Source organism: Talpa occidentalis, unplaced genomic scaffold (assembly GCF_014898055.3).
Source record: "Talpa occidentalis isolate TD23 unplaced genomic scaffold, MPIMG_talOcc4v2.1 talOcc4.9, whole genome shotgun sequence".
NCBI lineage: Eukaryota > Metazoa > Chordata > Mammalia > Eulipotyphla > Talpidae > Talpa > Talpa occidentalis.
The window spans coordinates 77,130,642-77,148,757 of record NW_023605305.1 but is presented as its reverse complement, the minus strand read 5'-3'; the positions used below and the strand labels follow the sequence as shown (position 1 = coordinate 77,148,757).

The window sequence follows — 18,116 nt, the reverse complement described above, 5'->3', positions numbered from 1 at the left end:
TATGATTAGCTCCATTTTACAGGCAAGGAATCTGAGGGGCAGATAGGTCACTCAGTTTGCCCAAGGACTCTCACTGGCAAGTGTCAGAATCAAAACTCAGGTCTGTGTGATTTCAAGACCCTGCTTCTTACATACTGCCTAGAATCTGAAACTGCCTGAGTCAGGAGAAGGCCTAAGTCTCAGAGGCTAGAAACGGGGGCTGGAGATTGAGAGCGGGAGGGGAGAGCTCTCCTGGGAAACTCCCACAGGTGTACATATCCCTTGGTCCCAGCAATTCCCATGAAGCAGCCTAAGATCTCATGGCAACTCTTGTCCCAGAAAGAGGGTGTGTAGGATTCCTCTGTGGGATCCTGGCCTGAACTGAGAGAATCTGGCTCTTGCAGTCCCTCCTGACAGTGCAGCCTCTGTTAAAATGGTAGGGGACCCTCACTGCTTTCCCAGCTCAATTGATGTGAGGGCATTTCTCAGGGGAGGGCTCCTCACAGGCCCACCTTGCCTCAGGCCTGATTTACATAGGAGCGCAAATGACTGTTAGGCCCAAGTGTGGTTCCATACCACAGCACTGTCACTCTGATAGAACAGAAAGAATGGACTTACGTACAAGTGATTTGATTTTTTTTTGAGATTTATTTATTTATTTATTTATTTATACAAGCACTGGGTACAGTCAGAAGCACGGGAGGGTGAGAGAATTCACCAGAGCCAGAGCGGGGAACAGAACAGGCAGACTGACAAAATTCACTACTGAGGGGAGCAGCAGATGCGGCAGGAGAGGTCTGAGCGCTATGTGGGACCCTCGCCGGCAGTCGGGGATCGAACTGGCGCTGCAGAGGCTGCGGGCAGCTTCTCAGCCCAGCGCTCAACTGCTGCGCCACCAGGGGAAGCCCGATTTGATTTTTTTAATGAAATTTTCAAATGTAGAAAAGTGCAATGAATGTGATATGCCCGTCGTCACTGGGCTTTCCATTATGAAGAGGGCATGCAGTTCCCTGGAGAGGAAAAACTTTCTAAAAACCACAGCATGATCTTGTAACTAGCATCATGATATTGTGATTTTGTGTTAAAGTGTTAATTTGTTCAATGTAAGCATATCAAACATACCTCCCTATTCCTTCGTTTAGAAGTACAGCTAGGGGCCTCCCTGGTGGCGCAGCGGTTAAGCACTGGACTGCGAAGCTGCCCGCAGCCTCTGCAACGCTGGTTCAATCCCCATGGCACGCAGACCTCTCCTGCCGCATCTGCTGCTCCCCTCAGCAGTGTATTTCGTCAGTCTGCCTGTTCTGCTCCCCGCTCTGGCTCTGGTGAATTCTTTCACCCTCCTGCGCTTCTGACTACCCAGTGCTTGTATAAATAAATAAATCTTTTTTAAAAAAAATAGAAGTACAGCTGGAGCCTCTGTGTTAGAAGGGACCTCTTCCCATTTCTAGAAGACCCATCTCTCAGGGAGCCCTTACTGAGAATTGTGGGTCCAGGGAGATGAGAGTTGAGAGGAAGTTCCCTAGGCCCACAGCTGCAGAGGCTGGGGTGGACACTGCTGGCTCTACATGGCTTGCTGCTTGGGATGGGGGGAATAGGTCTAAACACTATGTGCCAGGGGATAGGCACTTGGCTCTTCACCCCAGGTGATGTGGGGATCTAAGGCTCCTCACTTTGCCTCAGCAAGGAGCTCCACCAGATAGCATTTACAGTGCAACCTGTGTGTGGCCAGTCTGCTCTCGGCCCTGTGGGAAAGGGTAGGATTTGGGAGCTTGATCCCAAAGCTTGCTCTCTGAGAAACTTATAGTTTACTGGGTGGGAGGCAAAGAAATATACCTGAAGAGAAGCAATTAGGTGCCACCAACTGTGCTTGCACAAGGGTTCCGGCCATTGTTGGCTTGGCTGAGAGCTCTGGGAGTGACCCTAAGTCAAGGAGTGTGCACAGGGCTGGCCAGCCCGGAGGTCCCGAGGGCAGGGCCTCCGGCTTCCCATTCTCTCACGGTTCCCACAGCGCCCAGGGCTGCTAGGCTCACAATGAGCTTCAATGCTTGCTTTTGACTGAACCTTTCCCCTTTGTATCTGTCTCTGCATCTCTCAGCATCTCTGTCTCTACAAGTCTCTGGCTCTCTTGTTTCCCAACATCCTTCCCGAGCCCCTGGGGAGCAGAGCTGGGGGAGCCGGGCAGTGGGAACAGGACAGCGTCCTGTTCTCACCAAGGACAATAAGGGCCGGAAAGGGCTGGAGCCAAGGCCTGGCGCAGACTCCCCCTCCCTGCCTGCCCTGGGCGCCCCCACCCCCGCCCTGACCCTCTGGCATGCCCTAAATGCCAGGCGTCCCCTCTTGCCAGTGCCAGTCCCAGGGGAGTCTAGACTCGCCCCGGTAGGGGAGCCTTCAGTGCCCTTCTCTGGCTTCTCACTGTCCTCTTCTCAGGTCCTGTCACCTCCTGCCCCAAGGACCAAGTGCCTGGGGCTAGGAGCCTGCTGTCCCACCCTCCCCACTCACATCCAGGGCCCCCTCCCCGTATTATTTACTCCTGTTTCCGGAGCTGGCTGCGGGTGTCAAGGGTGTTGAAGCCACGTGTGAGGGAGCAGGAGGAAACATCTGGTTTCCCTCTGTCCTCCGGGGGCGGGCCACCTCTAGCTCCCCACAGGCTTCCAGCCCCAGGAGTCCAGGGCCAAGAGGTTAGCACCTTTATCCTACTCACCTTCAGGTTTCCAGAACTCATGCTGGCCTCACACCCCCTTACTTAATGATGGTGATTAGGTGGCTGGAATACCCCAGCCAGGGTTAATTGGTAGGTCTCTGGGCAGCCTGCAACTAGGCACCCAAGATAGGCAGGGTGGAGAACTAAGATCGGCGCCAACCTGCCTTGTAAATGCACCCATCCCCTGAGGAAGGGGTCATTAGTCCTGTGGCAATACTGCCCCTGATGCCTACGCAGTGGGTGGCCAGGTCCCTTGGCATTGCCCTGGTACCTGCTCTCCGTCTCTTCCTCAGCCTCCTCTAGCCTGACCCCACCCAAGTTCCCATCTTGGGATGCATGGTACCCTCAGGTGGCCAGGTACCCCTGCTATCTCTGCTCACCTGAGCTGGGACCTGGCCCCTCTGCCCACTGCTTTACCCCAGATTAATAAAATTAAGGTTTGAGTGTGATCTAGAACTCAGCCTCCCTGTACATCCAGGGACCTCCCCACCCTCACCCCCCAGGACCATTTGGACTACCCCTCATCCCTCAGATGGGCCCACACATGGCCACCTGTCAACCACTAGGTGTTGGGAGTCAAGGGCTGCCACTCCCTCAGGGGAGGCTCTGGTCTTCATTTAACTCTCTGCTCCACTTCCGGCCTGGAGGGCCAAGATGTAATTCAGGCTTCAGTTCTTCCAAATGGGCCAGTCTTTTAGGTCCTCCAAGGAGTTTCCATGTGGAGACCCAGCAACAATTCTGAAATGCAGCAGCTCCCCTTCCGGGCCTCAGTGCAGGATTGTATGAAAGTGTTGCTAGTCGAGGACAACGCGGGCTCATGGCGCCCTCTGCAGGAATCCCGAGTGAACTGCATAGCACTCCCACCGTCCAGGGAAAGGAGCGAGGGTCTGGGATTCTGGTCGCAAAAGCAAACAGGGTGGGGAAAGTCTCTAATCCTCCTTTGACTCACTTCACCTCCCATTAAAGTTTTTTTTTTTTTTTTTTGGCATAGAACTGGGGTGTAGGCCAGAGGTGCGGGGGCGTGACAGGATGCACCAGAGACAGTGGAGAGCAGAACAGGTGGATTTACTGAACTACACTAAGGGGAGCAGCAGGCTAGACAGGAGAAGTCCGCTGTGCCTTGTGGGTCAGCTCCCTGGCAGGGATCAAGCTCAGGCCATAGAGGTGATAGCGCTGAGACTTAATCCCTAGGCCACCATTTAAGAATTTTCTTTTCGGGCCTCGCCGGTGGCGCAGTGGTTGAGCGCTGGGTTGCGAAGCTGCCCGCAGCCTCTGCAGCGCCGGTTCGATCCCTGGCTGCTACCCGGCCACCGGGTGAGGGTCCCACATGGTGCGCAGACCTCTCCTGCCACCTGCTGCTCCCCTCAGCAGTGTACCTCGGTCCTTCTGCCTGCTCTGCTCCCAGCTCTGGCTCTGGTGAATTCTCTCACCCTCCCACGCTTCTGACTGTACCCAGTGCTTGTATAAATAAATAAATCTTTAAAAAAAAAAAAAAAGAATTTTCTTTTCTAGACGGCAGGTTCTTTTGCAGGCAGCTTTACTGCCCACCACAAGGCACTGGAAAATACAAGGCTGAGCAAAATGTGCACACTCATGCCATGCAGCAAGAGGGTGCCCAGGCATCCTCCAGAGACGCACTCCCCATGGCAGAGCACGAAGTAGGACCTCATTTCTATCAAAGCAGGCTCAGAGATTATGGCCTTGTCTCTAACATTGTGCATACTTGGCTAAAACTTAGGAAGTTCCTAATCTCTTCGCTGTGAGACGAAGAGAAAAAATGAAGGCATGAAAACAAAAAGGGGGGTCTCCCTGGTGGTGCAAGGGGTTAAGCACAGCACTGTGAAGCTCTCTATAGCCTCTGCAGCAGCCAGGGAGTTACCTACATGGCGCAGCAGACCTCTCCTGTCACACCCACTGCTCCTCTCAGCAGTGCATTTCAGTCAATCCACCTGTCCTGTTCCCCACTGTCTCTGGTGAATCCTCTCACCTCTGGCCTGTACCGCAATTCTTGTATGCATAAATGAATAAATCTTTAAAAAAAAAAAACAACAAAGAGGATCAGGCAGAAATCAACCTGGGGAGTCTTTCTAAGCACTTCTGCCCTGGAGTAGAACACATGGACCCAGGAGGGAAACCTTGTAGGGAATTCTCACTTGAGGGTGGGGAGGTGAGGGGGGCTCATTCCCTCAGGGTGGAGAAGTTGGAGTGACAAAACCTCCATGGGTAGAAATGGGACCCATGCTGAGGTGTAGGAGTGGAGGACCTTTGGCCTTCTTCACTCTCTGGTTGCAAGTTCTAACAGGCAGGACTTCCTGCACTGCAGCCTTTACCCCTGTTCCCGAAGGTGACGACCACAGATCACTCATGCATTCTTTTTCCACAATGACACTCACACAAGTATATGTCACATTTGGTAAATGTAGTGTGGTAAAACATTTGGTAAAAATGAACCTTGGAAGGAAAGTCCCACCATGCTCAAGGTCTGAAAACCTTGAGCAGTAGGTGCCCATCTGCCCATGTCCTGCACACCCATGCAGGTACTGGCAGAAGAGGACCAAGCATATCACAGCTCACAGAGTTACAAAGAATCCACTTTATTGGACATTCAGGGTCAGTTTCTCTTTTTGCCCTTGCCCGTGACCTTAGCTGGTGTGAGGACTGGAGCTGTTGCCTGGTACAGAGTGGAGGAGATCTTGTTGATGTAGTATAGACCAACCATGGAGAAGATGAAGCTATAGGGTGAAGACAGAAAGGTCATGGCATCAGTGGGCACGCTGCCAGCCTGGTACCTCATAGGGAAGACACCCAGCATCAGGAAAGAAACCAGGTTCAGGTTTAGAAAAATGGGGAAAGGCAACAGAGTGAGAACAGGGAGTTGGGGGAAGGGATGGGAAAGGTCTGGAACCATTACAAAGGAGGATCCAGTACCAAAGGGCAGGGTGCTACACCCCTTACTTAGTTGTCAGGCACTTACCAGGTAGTGACACAGACTCGGTGAATGAGGCCCGATGCAAAAAGAGCCAATAGGAGGCAGAGGAGAACTGGGGAGGCAAGAGGGGACAAGGAAGGTGGTGGTCAGATTGGAAGTACCAGGTATATGTGGAGTCTAGGAGAAATCTGGGGCCCTCTGAATCTTGGGGAACCTCCATGGTAGGATATGGCATGACAAGAGCATGAGGACCTTTGATAACCTGAATAATGCCCAGAAAATGGATGCAGGAGATGTAATCTCATTACCAGCTTTGTCCCAAATATGGCTGAACTTTCTTATCCTGGCTTTTCTGTGATAAGGAGGAAAACCAAGAGCACAGTCTGAAGGGCAAGGCTTGCTCCTACTTAGGGAAGAGGGTCAGGGTCTCCCAGTGGAAGCCAGCCACCAATGGTTGGATCAGTACATTAAGCTGGAGGGCTGTAGCGGCGCTGAGGGCCTCACTCCTCCACAAAGGATATCTAGAGTAGGACTAGAGAGAAGGCAGGAGGGCGGAAAGCAAGGGAAGAACGTTGCCCATTGGCCCATAACAGAGGTTTCAGAAATAAATGAAGATAATACACATGGAAACAAAATTTAGGAGAGAAGTGTAGGGGTGGTGGAGGTGCTGGATGGCGCTCTGGAAGCCTGCAACAAGGCTAGGTGGAGAGAGCAAGACCTAGAGAAGAGGAAAGAAGAGAGGACCACGGTATAGGCCTTTGTTCTACCAGATGAAGGCTTCACATGAGATTCATCTGCTGTCAATTTTGGAGCATGTGGCATCCTTAGGTGATCTGGCCTTGACGCCTAATTTGCTTTATGAACTTAATTCCCCATAAATAACTAAGTCATCAATTCTTGATTACATGAGCAACAAGGACTATTTCAAACATAAAACAATCTAATAGTTCTTCTAATGTGGCCAGGATTCCTGCAGAAACAGAAATTTCCTACAGAAACAGAAACACTTAGGCCCTTCACAATCATCATTCACTAATACTGGAACAGTCTCACATCAAAAGCCCTCAATGAACTTGGCGCTGCTTCTTCTGTGGGAACAAGAACTGGATCTTCCCTGGGAGCAGGCCAGCAGGGGCTGAATTTCTTGCTTTCAGAGACCTCTCCCAGCTCCAATTCCAGAAGCTAGATCAGGTGCTGAATCCAAAAGCATATACTGGGCCTCCCTGGTGGCGCAAGGGGTTAAGCACGGCACTATGAAGCAATCCCCAGCCTCTGCAGAATGAGTTCCATCCCCAGCCGACCGAGCAATCCACATGGCACAGCAGTCCTCTCCTTTCTCGTCCACTGCTCCCCTCAGCAGGGTATTTCAGTAAGTCTGCCTGCCTGTTCTGTTCCCCACTCTGTCTCTGGTGAATCCTCTCCCCCCCCACTCCCCGCAACTCTGGCCTGTACCCCAGCTCTTGTATGTATAATAAATCTAAAACAAGCATCTACTTCCAGATAGTCTTAATAAATTGATTTCCTTCTCTAAACTAACCACCATCTAAGCACCTGAAAATTCAGTCCAATGTTGTGGAGAGTACAAGGTTAGAGGAGAGGGTTCATGTACTCAACCCCCGAATTTCACTTACTCTCAGGAAAGATCTTTGCTTGGAATCCTTTGCCAAAGACAAGATTCTCCAGATTATTGAAGGCCTGGTAGAGGGAGTTAAGGAATGAGGCATGCAATGGGGGCAGAGCTGAGTAATGGGTAGGGCACTCCCTGGTTTCCCACAGTCAAACACCTCTTCCCCTCCACCGCAAGGATACAGTGAGAGAGAAGACGAACAGGCCTGAGCCAAGCAGGCCGCCCTGGATCGTGAGCCACTCCGTGGACGCCAGCTGGCGGCTGTACATCTGCATCCCAGCGAAGAGCAGCAGGGACAGGAGGGAGGAGAGCGCCAGCGACGTGCCCGTACCCACCACTGGAGGAACGACACAAGAGAGGGAGAGTCAGGCCCAGCCCTTCCTGAGGAGCAAATTCGGCAGGTCCCAAGCCGGAGTTAGGTCAGTCCCAAGTCCTTGCACTCCCGGGGCTGCAGCTACACCCCCCAAGTCCTCATACCCCGCAGCGACCCTCAACTCCGGATTCCCTAAACCTCCATTCCCAAGGAAATGCCAGCCCTCTGGAGCCCAGTACACGTCAGCTCTGTGGGGAGAGCAAGAAAGCTGGTTCGCCCCCACTCCGACCCCTACAAGTTCTCCCGGGGATCCCGCAGGCCCCGTTACCCATCATGCCCTGCCCGTGGGTCCAATCGGCGCCTGCAGCCAAGAAAGGGTACCGAACCGAGCGCGGGTGGCAACGCGCATGCGCCCGCCCCGACGTGGCCTTGCCCTCCCGCCCCGCCACGTCCACCTTTTTCTCACTGTCAGCGCCTGGACGCGGCGCCCTCTTCTGGCAGGGAGGAAATACTGCGTCGAACGGCTTCCTTGGTCACCGCCCTTTCCTCGCGCGAGCATCTGCTGCCTCACAGGACACGCTGCACTTGGCTCTCCGACACCTCGGGACCGTGACAACAACCTCCAGCTCACATCGGCTTTCTCGCCATTTCTGTCAGTTCTGGTGCCTGTTCCTCAAACCTCCCTCCCCCCTGATCTCGACATCTCCCGTGAACTCCTGCCCAGCTGAAATCTGGTCCTCCCGTCCTGGAACCCATCTTCGGCAACGGTCCTTCCGCTTTATATAAGTGAGAGCGAGAGCCAATGGAGAACGCGAACACGAGAGACGGCGCTTCCCTCAAACGCCGCTCCAAGTTACCCCCCCCCCCGCCCTCTGAGCACCACGTGGGGGCGAACTCTTCCCACCTCCTACTCGGACCGGCGCGCGAGGCCGGCCCGGGAGCATGCGCGGTGGCGCCTCCCGCCCCTCCCCACACCCCCACCGGCTCCTGCATTAAGCCCGGGGTTCGCAGCCGCAACCGGGATCGGGCACCCGGGGGCGGGCGGGCAAGGTAGGGCCATGGCTGAGGGTGAGGATATGCAGACGTTCACTTCCATCATGGATGCGCTGGTCCGCATCAGTGTGAGTTAAGGGGGGTCGAGGGAAAGGGAAGGGGGAGTCGAGGGCTCTGGGCAGACTGGTCCTTGAACAGGTGGGGATTCGGCAAGATGCTGGAATGTGGACAGGCGGGCCGGGGATGGCGGGACGGGGGGTGGGGGCCGGGGCCGGGGGCAGTGCTGACAGGGTAATCCCGGGGGCAGCCAGAAGTGAGCGCCGGAGGCGTCCATCTGCCGGGGTGTGAAGAACTGAGCGCGGCCGGGACGCAGCGGGAGGGCTGGGGTGACTGACAGCGGGGCACCAGGGCGGGGGCAGCTGTCAGCAGGGCCCAAGGGCTGGGGCGACTGGGCAGTGGGGCTGTGCGATGGCGAGGGGGCGTGTGTGAGCCTGGATATTTTCTAAGAAAACTGAGGACAGGTTGGGGGCGGTGAAGGAGCCTCCCCAGGGTGCAGTTCCCAATTTGGACCCCACGGCGAGACCCCACCCCACCACACCCCCACTCTGGGCTGCCTCCGAGCCTGCGGTTGTCATAGCAACCCGTGCCCGGCTCTCCCAGGGGCGGTGCCAACCCTGCTCCCCCCCACCACTTCCTTCCCCCTCCCTCTCCGTTCCTCCCTCCTTTGTGTCAGCTGCGCCCCTGACCGGGATGGCGGCGAAGAGAGGGACCAAGGTGAGGGGTGGGGGTGGGGCAAAGCTCGAGGACCCTCGCTACCCAAAGAGGGAGGGGTACTTCCGGCGGGGAGGGGGCGAATAGGCGGGGCTCGTGTTTCCCCCTAGCCTGGGGAGGGGGTTGCGGCTAACCTGGTCGTAGAGGAGGCAGGAGCCTGGATAGGAGGGGGCTAGGGGAGGAATGAGGGACATGGGTTAGCGTCGGGGCAATGGAGGAGACGGATGGGACAGTGAAGGATGAGGGATGGAGGCCGGGGCGGCCGCAGGCCGGAGCCGCGGCAGGAGGACGAGGATGGATGGGGTGAGCAGGACGATGGAGAGCGAGCGGCTTTTCGCCCCTGGGAGGAGTCCTGCGGGGCGGGCTGAGGGGAGGGAATGCCCGCGAAGGGGGCGGGGGTCCGCACTGAGCTGCAGAATGGGCGGTGTCCTTGAGAGAAATGCCTGGCGCTGGAGGCCCACAAATGTGAGGGGGGCGGGGGAGGTGGGCATACTGGGGGCCTTGGGTCGAGTGAGAGGTGCAGCGGCCCTGGCTCGGCTCCAGGGCACGAAGGGGGTGGGGCTTGAGGCTGGGAGAAGCTCCAATTTCCAATCCCCAGCTTCCACCCATCTCCTTAGGCCTCTAGCTCTGCAGAAGGGAAACAGGCTAGAGAGATCGATACCTGGGAAGATCTGTCAACTAAGCCGGGCTTCGTGCTGGGGAATAGCCATAGGTAGCTTGTCTTACCCGTTCCTGAGGCCCTGTTGGGTCTCTCAGGGCAGCTGAGAGGCCATGGAGATACTCTCAGGTGTCCAAGCTCTGATCCAACCTCCTGATCCTTCCACAGACAAGCATGAAGAACATGGAGAAGGAACTGCTGTGCCCAGTGTGTCAAGAGATGTACAAGCAGCCGCTGGTGCTGCCCTGTATGCACAACGTGTGCCAGGCCTGTGCCCGGGAGGTATTGGGCCAGCAGGGCTATGTAGGCCATGGTGGGGACCCCAGCTCTGAGCCCACCTCACCAGCCTCCACCCCCTCCACCCGGAGTCCCCGCCTCTCCCGAAGAACTCTCCCCAAGCCAGAGCGTTTGGATCGGCTGCTTAAGTCAGGTGGGGCTGGAGCCAGGGCAGTGGGAATGGGGTATCTTGAGTTGTCCGTCAGGAAGATGGAAGGGATTCATCACTGGTCTGTTGGATGGGGGATACTGTCCATCAGGCTCTAGTAAGAATTGAGCTGTGGCACAATAAAAATTTCTTTTTTGGTGAACGGTCTTCCCCCACCCCCAGTTAGCTATAAATTTTCCTCTCTACTTCCCTGGCCCATTCACAGGCTTTGGGACATACCCCGGGAGGAAGCGAGGTGCTTTGCACCCCCAGGTGATCATGTTCCCGTGCCCAGCCTGCCAGGGTGATGTGGAGCTGGGGGAGCGGGGCCTGGCAGGTCTTTTCCGGAACCTGACTCTGGAGCGCGTGGTGGAGCGGTACCGCCAGAGTGTGAGTGTGGGTGGTGCCATCCTGTGCCAGCTGTGCAAGCCCCCACCCTTAGAGGCCACCAAGGGCTGCACCGAGTGCCGTGCCACCTTCTGCAATGAGTGCTTCAAGCTCTTCCACCCCTGGGGCACCCAGAAGGCCCAGCATGAGCCCACCCTGCCCACCCTCTCCTTCCGCCCCAAGGTGAGCCAACCCTGTGGGCCCTGAGAATGCAGGGGTATGGTGATTCTGGGCGGGTGGGGGTGCCCAGCATTGTGAGGTCCCCAAAGGAGGTGGGCAGGGAGGGGGGGTGGTTGCCATTCCGAAGCTGCTTTCTGTAACATAAAAGGCACTGGACAAATCTTTGAACATCTCTGAGCCTCCATCTCATCTGCTAAATAAGAATGATAATATCTACCCTGAAATATCCATACCTGCAGGCTTGTTGGGATCCCATGAGGTAGCGTTTGTGAAAGTTTTCTGTTTACTAGCAAGGTCTGTATGAGCAAGTATTTATCAAACATCTTTATGACTGGTGTGATCTAGGCAATGGGGATATGGCAGTGAACATCTTGTTAGGAAGAGGTTAATTATTAGCCAAAAGGCTAAGATTAATTGTCTTCATTGTCACTGTTAGTACTGCACACCCCTGTGAAGTAGCTGAAGGGAGGACTACTGATGCCTGGAGCCACCTGGAAAGCCTCGCTTTGATGCCAATATGTACCACCAGGTGGCACTGTGGAGCACCAACCAGCAGCTGAACTCCCCTCCACCCATATCTGTCCAGTGAAGGGAGGTTCCCCCGCTGGCTTGGTCAGAGTCCTTACGCACCATTGGCTGACTACTCTTTGTTCTTTTTGTCCTTAGGGCCTGATGTGCCCAGACCACAAGGAAGAGGTGACCCACTACTGCAAGACGTGCCAACGGTTGGTGTGCCAGCTCTGCCGTGTGCGGCGTACCCACAGTGGGCACAAGATCACACCAGTGCTCAGTGCCTACCAGGCCCTAAAGGTGAGGGCCCTGCCTCGCTCAACCCCAATGCAAACCCACACTCACACCCCCTCATAACTTCTCTGAACTGCTGGCTTCTGTGGAGCCGGGCATGATGCCCACCTCTTTCTTCCCCCTCAGGACAAGCTGACAAAGAGCCTGACATACATCCTGGGAAACCAGGACACAGTACAGACCCAGATCTGTGAGCTGGAGGAGACCGTGAGGCACACTGAGGTGAGGGAGGGCAAGGAAGTGGGCCCTGGGCCCTGCTTGGGCGTGGGAGCAGCAAGGAGCAGCAGGAACAGGAAGGGGGAGTGGAATGGCCCAGTCATTTGGTTGCAAGTTCAGAAAGCCTACGTTGGGGTCCATGGAGGTGTCGAGATTCTAGTTAAGCTCGGTGGTCAGTAACGGCAATGCCTGGGCCAGGCTGAACCTGAGGCTATAGAGGGGATAGGGTGGCTATCACCCAGGACAGGGAAAGCATGGAAAGCCCCGGGGACATAAGTCAGATGCCCTCCGGCTCAACTGTCTACTGAGGATGGCACACGTCCCTGGAGCTCTGATACCATCTGCCAGGCTGCTGAATCAGCTCACATGGGGATGGACCATGAGGATGGTGGATGTTAGTGCTGTCAAAGTGGATGTCAGTGCAGTCATGGCCTCTTTTATTTGGGGGAGTCCATAAAGGGTCAGGATTATTGGGGCACCGAGAAAGGTTAGCACAAATGGTCAGGATTTGACCCCATCTGGATGTGCAGATGCCTTTGGAGGCATGAACCTGGCCTGTTGGAACGGGTGGGTAGGGTTCCCCCTGTTCCTTTATGATCCTGGTCATGGTGTGGTGCCCCAGGAGGCTGGCCCAGGTGCTGCCATCAAGAAGATAGTGAGTGCTGCTCTCTGGGCAGGTGAGTGGTCAACAGGCCAAGGAGGAGGTATCCCAGCTGGTGCGGGGTCTGGGGGCCGTGCTGGAGGAGAAGCGGGCCTCACTGCTTCAGGCCATTGAGGAATGCCAGCAGGAGCGGCTGGCCCGTCTCAGCGCCCAGATCCAGGAGCACCAGAGCCTGCTGGATGGCTCAGGTCTGGTGGGTTACGCCCAGGAGGTACTTAAGGAAACAGACCAGCCTTGCTTTGTGCAAGCGGCCAAGCAGTTGCACAACAGGTACTCAGGGGCATGGCACAGGGGCATGGGCTCCTGGGGGGCAAGGGCATTGTGGGTGTAGTTAATGTCTAAGGAAATATCTAGCGTATTGCCCAATGGAGACCTGGGCCCTGAGATTTTCACCAGGCCAAAGTGATACCCAGCTTGCCTGAAGGGACAAGAAAGAGACCAAAAGCAGATGCTGAGGCTTTAGGGCCAGGCACAGCTGAATCATAGGGAAGGGCGACTGCCCAGATGGCAGTGCCTAACCCTCACCTGCCCCCATCCCAGGATTGCCCGAGCCACTGAGGCCCTCCAGACATTCCGGCCAGCCGCCAGCTCCTCCTTCCGCCACTGCCAGCTGGATGTGGGGCGTGAGATGAAGCTGCTGACAGAGCTGAACTTCCTGCGAGGTGAGGAGATGGCCAGGCCCCATGCCCACTTAGCGCCTTCCTCCCTTCTTCCCCAGCAGCGGGCCCGGGGGGCAGAGCCCACCAGGGACCTCCCGGCCTCCTGCCCGGCCTGGCCAGCCACGCCTCCAACCTAGCTCACCCAGCCACACCATCCCACCGCGCTCAGCGCTGCTTCTCCCTCTCTTTGTTTATAGGCTGTGGCCACCGCGGACTCTGCTCCGGAGCACCCCAGGCAAGTCAGCGGCCCTGTCCCCGGGGGCCCGGCCCCCTGCCCTGCCCCATCGCTGCTCCCATGCAGCTCAGCCACCCTCTCTTTGCTTCCTCTCCTCCTGCCTTAATCAGACTTCTCTTCCTCCCGCCCCCACCAGTGCCCTCTGCCTCCTCTGCATTCCTTAGGCTTAACTCCTAGTCCTTGCTCCCCTGACCTTTGTCCACCTGACCCTTGCCCTCTGGACTTCCCCTCACCTCCCCTGACCTCCCTGTCATCGAGCTTTTGCTTGCACTCTGCTATCCCGATCTTCGGTCTTGTTGATTCCAGCCTCCCTCTCTCCCGCTCTGTCCCCTCCTTCCCATTCAGTGCCCTCTTGCCTGGGTTCCAGTGGCCTTTGCCCATCTACTTCTGGGGCTCCTCTTTACTCATAAAATGTCAAGCTGGAAGGGTCCCCATCTGGTCTGATACCCTTATTTGACAGAGGAGAAAACTGGGGTCCAGAAAGGAGAAGTGACCGACTTAAGGCCAGGGTGAGATAGTGGCAGACAGGCCAGCACACAGGCCACCTGCACCCTGCCCAGTGTCCTCCTGCTTCTCCTTCTCTCCTTGGGCTCTGCACTGTCCATCCCACACTGCCCAGTGTCCCGATGGGCCTTTTGCCCAGTTCCCCTCACCCACACTCACCCCCCGGCTCCCGCTGCTTTCCCTTTTCCCGCCTGCCCTCCCTGCCAGGACCGTGGCCAGGTGCTGACTGACCCCGCTGTCTCTTCCCACAGTGCCCGAGGCCCCCGTCATCGACACCCAGCGCACCTTTGCCTACGACCAGATCTTCCTGTGTTGGCGGCTGCCCCCTCACTCGCCACCTGCCTGGCACTACACCATCGAGTTCCGGCGCACAGATGTGCCTGCCCAGCCGGGCCCTGCCCGCTGGCAGCGGCGCGAGGAGGTGAGGGGCACCAGCGCCCTGCTCGAGAACCCTGACACGGGCTCTGTGTACGTGCTACGTGTACGTGGCTGCAACAAGGCCGGCTACGGGGAGTACAGCGAGGATGTGCACCTGCACACGCCCCCTGCACCAGGTGAGTGGGCAGGTGGGTGGGCACAGGGTGGCACAGAAGGCACGGGGTTTGCTGAAGCTGGGCAGGCACTGAAGAGAGGGTCTCAGAGGGGGTGACTCATGCTCACTAGCGCTGCAGCAGGACTGCCTGGGCTCGAATTCCAGCACCACCTCCCATCACCCATGTGGCTTTGGGCGCGTTGTTCACCCTCTCTGAACTTCCAGTTCCTCCTCTGGGGGGATTTCCATACTTTCTTCTCAGGGTTGTGAGAAGTAAGCGAGATGATACATGTGCTGTTTTAGCAGAGTCTCCAGTTCATAGTAAGGGCTCAATAAATGTTGGGAGTGACCCTGTAGAAAATAGTGCAGCCCCTAGGGCATTGGCAAGCCGAGAAGTGTCCCCGTCCAAGTCGGGGCATAAGAGGTGGGGGTTGGGTGTAGGGCCAGGTGTGAGCCCCAGGTGTGGGCTGGCAGGTGCAGGCAGATGAGCAGAACAGTAATGGGGACAGTCTGTGGGTCAGCCTTGGGAAATGGGTTGGAGAAAGCATCGCCAATCAGTGGGTCTGGGAGACGGGTTTCTGTGCTCACTGGTCAACACTAAAATGCTTCCTGAGGTCCCATGCCTACCTGAGGTCTACCCTTCTTTTCTCCTTATGCCCCCATTCCAGTTCTCCAGACTCCGCTCCCCAGAGACCCCTGCCCACCCCATAGCAGCTTGTCCCACGTTCTGAAACCTCCAAGTATCTCATGCTAACACCTCATGGTCCCCAGTGCTCGTGTCTCGCCCTGAAGTCCTTCCTCTGTCTCAACCCTCCCCAACTCCAGTCCTGCACTTCTTCCTCGATGGCCGCTGGGGCACCAGCCGAGAGCGACTGGCCATCAGCAAGGACCAGCGGGCAGTGCGGAGTGTTCCAGGGCTACCCTTGCTGCTGGCTGCCGAGCGGCTCTTGACTGGCTGCCATCTGAGCGTGGATGTGGTCCTGGGTGATGTGGCGGTCACTCAGGGCCGCAGCTACTGGGCCTGCGCCGTGGACCCCGCCTCCTACTTGGTGAAGGTGGGCGTGGGGCTAGAGAGCAAGCTCCAGGAGAGCTTCCAGGGTGCCTCCGACGTGATCAGCCCCAGGTCAGGCCTCTCTGGAAGGGGTGGCTGGGGGCTGGGGACATGGCAGGGTGGCATGGGAAGCACACACTTGCTGGGAGGAGATTGGGAGGAAGTAGTAGGGGCATGGAAGTTGGGGTGGGGTGCCTGTGGCCAGGGGCAATGTGGGCTCAATGATAGGGTTTGACTTTTTTGGAGAAAAGGATGACAGCAGAGAGAACCTTCTCTACTTCCTCCATCAGCCACTCAGGACTAGACCATCTCTCCAAGTCCCCACACCCCTTCCCTCGCATCCACCATCCTTTCTCTACAAAACCTTTCCTCTCCAGTATCTCTTTCATCCACTTCTTTTCTCATCATCCTAAAGTTCTCCCCTTAAACTTTCCATCTCCATGTCCTCCTATTCCCAACATCCTACTTAACACTCTCCCATGCATGCTTTTCTCTGTTACTCTTTCTCCCCATACTCTGTCCCCCAACATCCCACTTCTTCAACATCGCCCCCAAACCCTATATCCCCAACTCCACACTCCTCTACATCCTCCGTCTGTGACACAGGTCACCCCAACCTCTCTCCTAACCTCTGTCTTCCCCGCCAAATCTCGCTCCTGCAGGTACGACCCTGACAGTGGGCATGACAGCGGTGCTGAGGATGCCACCGTGGAGGCCTCACCACCCTTCGCTTTCCTGACCATCGGCATGGGCAAGATTCTTCTGGGATCCGGGGCCAGCTCAAACGCAGGGCTGACAGGGAGGGACGGCCCAGCAGCCGGCTGCACTGTGCCCCTGCCACCCCGCCTGGGCATCTGCCTGGACTACGAGCGGGGCCGGGTGTCCTTCCTGGATGCCGTGTCCTTCCGTGGGCTCCTGGAGTGCCCCCTGGACTGCTCAGGGCCTGTGTGTCCTGCCTTTTGCTTCATTGGGGGTGGTGCAGTTCAGCTACAGGAGCCTGTGGGCACCAAGCCCGAGAGGAAGGTCACCATTGGGGGCTTTGCCAAGCTGGACTGACCCTCTCGGCCCTTCTTGGACCCTGGCCTCCTAAGCCTCCTGGTGCCAGGTTACTCCTCCGGCAGCTTGTGCCCCAGACTCTTCCTGCTACGTGGTCCATCCCTTAACCTATGTCTGTGTCTTCCCTCAGCCTTCTCTTAACCAAGGGGCTCTTCTCTGCCCACCTCTCTGGATGTCTCCCGTTCCCTCCATTGTCTGTTCATCCAGGCCCCCGCCCCCACCAATTCCCTGTCCTCTGCCCTGCCCTTGGCGTCTCACCTGAGTTATGGAGAGAGCCCCTTGCCCATCCTTGTCCCATGCTTCTCCCCAGCTGGTTGAGAGGGAAGGCACCTGGAACACTGGGCGTGATCCCCAGCTCTGCCCTCTGCCCTGCCAAGCTTCCCGTACCATGTCTGCGAACTGCAGCCTTGGGGCGGACACTGCCCAGGCACACTTCCCCTGGTGAGGGGACGGGGACCTCATCACTCTGCTTTATTTGGGTTCCCATGCCCCTTAGCCGCATGCCTCTTATATCCCTCCTCTCCCTCTTGCATGCTTTACCTGTCCCCAGCCCATGCCAATGTGCCAAGTCTCCCTTAGGACCCCAGCTGAAGTTGGGTGTCTCCACTGGGTTGGGCCAAGCAAGGCCTCTGGTGCCCAATGCTGCCTCTCTGCGGTGGGTACTGCTAGGCCTATGCCAAACGACAGCTGTTATTTTCATGGTTTATAACAATAAACTGTGACGCCAGGCACATCTCTGCCTTCCATGACCCGACCATTCCTCTTGGTTTCTGTGCTGGCAGGCAGGCGTGGTGCACTGTTATTGCTCAGAGCAGAGTGCCTGCTGGAACCAGTACGTGAGAGAAGAAGGTCCCCAAGCCAGGCATACCTGCCACACATGGTTCTGGCCAGGCTGAACTGACCTTGGCCACCAGGTCATGCATCGCTGTGGTAGCTGCTTGCGTCAGGCCTAGTGGGATGTCTGGGTGGCAGCCCTAAGGGAATGTGGTTGAATAGTGTGCTTAGGCCCAAAGGGGTCAGGGAGCTGGAACCATTTCCCCATTCCAAGGGCTCTGAGTAGACCCCAGAACAGGAGGGTGGGGCAGCCATAACCATGGAGGGTGCCGGGACTGGCACCAATCCCCGGATCTGACACACCGCTTATCATGGCCTTGTTGACTCTGCTGCTGTTATCTCTGCTAGAGGACTTACTTAACACCCAAGCAGCTAAGAATAGAGCTGCCCGGGGCACCATGCCAATATGGAAGAGGAAGAGGACATTGCAGGCTGCCCCAGCCCTCTCCCCTGCCCCCTGTGAAACCCAGGCCCGAGAAGCCGGGGAATGTCACAGCCGTGCTGGCAGTCGCGCTGCTGGCCTGCTGGAGCCCATCTGGGTTTCATTTCCTCCTTCCTCCTGTGCCACCGGGCATGGGGGAGAGGTGACTGGGTTCTTCCCC

The 18,116-nt window shown here is 56.8% G+C and overlaps 2 protein-coding genes across 7 annotated transcripts; one reads left to right on the top strand and one right to left on the bottom strand.

Annotated features, from left to right (window-relative positions):
- Positions 1-5,258: 5,258 nt before the first annotated feature.
- Positions 5,259-7,976, bottom strand: KRTCAP2 (keratinocyte associated protein 2). Of its 2 annotated transcripts, none has more exons than XM_037498476.1 (5): positions 7,878-7,976; positions 7,419-7,573; positions 7,241-7,304; positions 5,655-5,721; positions 5,259-5,412 (listed from the first exon to the last, which is right to left on the bottom strand). In XM_037498476.1, the coding sequence occupies exons 1-5, from the start codon at positions 7,882-7,884 to the stop codon at positions 5,292-5,294; spliced, it is 414 nt and encodes a 137-aa protein (XP_037354373.1). In that variant the 5' UTR covers positions 7,885-7,976; the 3' UTR covers positions 5,259-5,291. The 2 variants fall into 2 exon arrangements, with proteins under 2 accessions (XP_037354373.1, XP_037354374.1); XM_037498477.2 differs by lacking the exon at positions 7,878-7,976 and adding an exon at positions 7,714-7,859.
- Positions 7,977-8,495: 519 nt separating this feature from the next.
- On the top strand, positions 8,496-17,429 carry TRIM46 (tripartite motif containing 46). Of its 5 annotated transcripts, none has more exons than XM_037499751.2 (10): positions 8,496-8,670; positions 10,140-10,401; positions 10,622-10,965; positions 11,629-11,772; positions 11,893-11,988; positions 12,660-12,913; positions 13,184-13,305; positions 14,293-14,595; positions 15,399-15,696; positions 16,287-17,429. In XM_037499751.2, the coding sequence occupies exons 1-10, from the start codon at positions 8,608-8,610 to the stop codon at positions 16,678-16,680; spliced, it is 2,280 nt and encodes a 759-aa protein (XP_037355648.1). In that variant the 5' UTR covers positions 8,496-8,607; the 3' UTR covers positions 16,681-17,429. The 5 variants fall into 5 exon arrangements, with proteins under 5 accessions (XP_037355648.1, XP_054547286.1, XP_037355650.1 ...); XM_037499753.2 differs by lacking the exon at positions 8,496-8,670 and adding an exon at positions 9,120-9,316; XM_037499752.1 differs by lacking the exon at positions 8,496-8,670 and adding an exon at positions 9,410-9,616 and having other exon boundaries at positions 16,287-17,424.
- The last annotated feature ends 687 nt before the right edge of the window (positions 17,430-18,116 follow it).

Excerpts from the sequence above, each read along its gene's own strand:
- KRTCAP2 (XM_037498476.1), bottom strand. Across the intron at positions 7,305-7,418 it reads TGTTCGTCTTCTCTCTCACT|GCCTTCAATAATCTGGAGAA; the intron begins GTATCCTTGCGG and ends TCCCTCTACCAG. Across the intron at positions 5,413-5,654 it reads CGAGTCTGTGTCACTACCTG|CTTCATCTTCTCCATGGTTG; the intron begins GTAAGTGCCTGA and ends TTCACCCTATAG.
- TRIM46 (XM_037499751.2), top strand. The coding sequence starts at position 8,608 with ATGGCTGAGGGTGAGGATATGCAGACGTTCACTTCCATCATGGATGCG. Across the intron at positions 11,773-11,892 it reads GTGCCTACCAGGCCCTAAAG|GACAAGCTGACAAAGAGCCT; the intron begins GTGAGGGCCCTG and ends CTTCCCCCTCAG. Across the intron at positions 15,697-16,286 it reads TCCGACGTGATCAGCCCCAG|GTACGACCCTGACAGTGGGC; the intron begins GTCAGGCCTCTC and ends TCGCTCCTGCAG.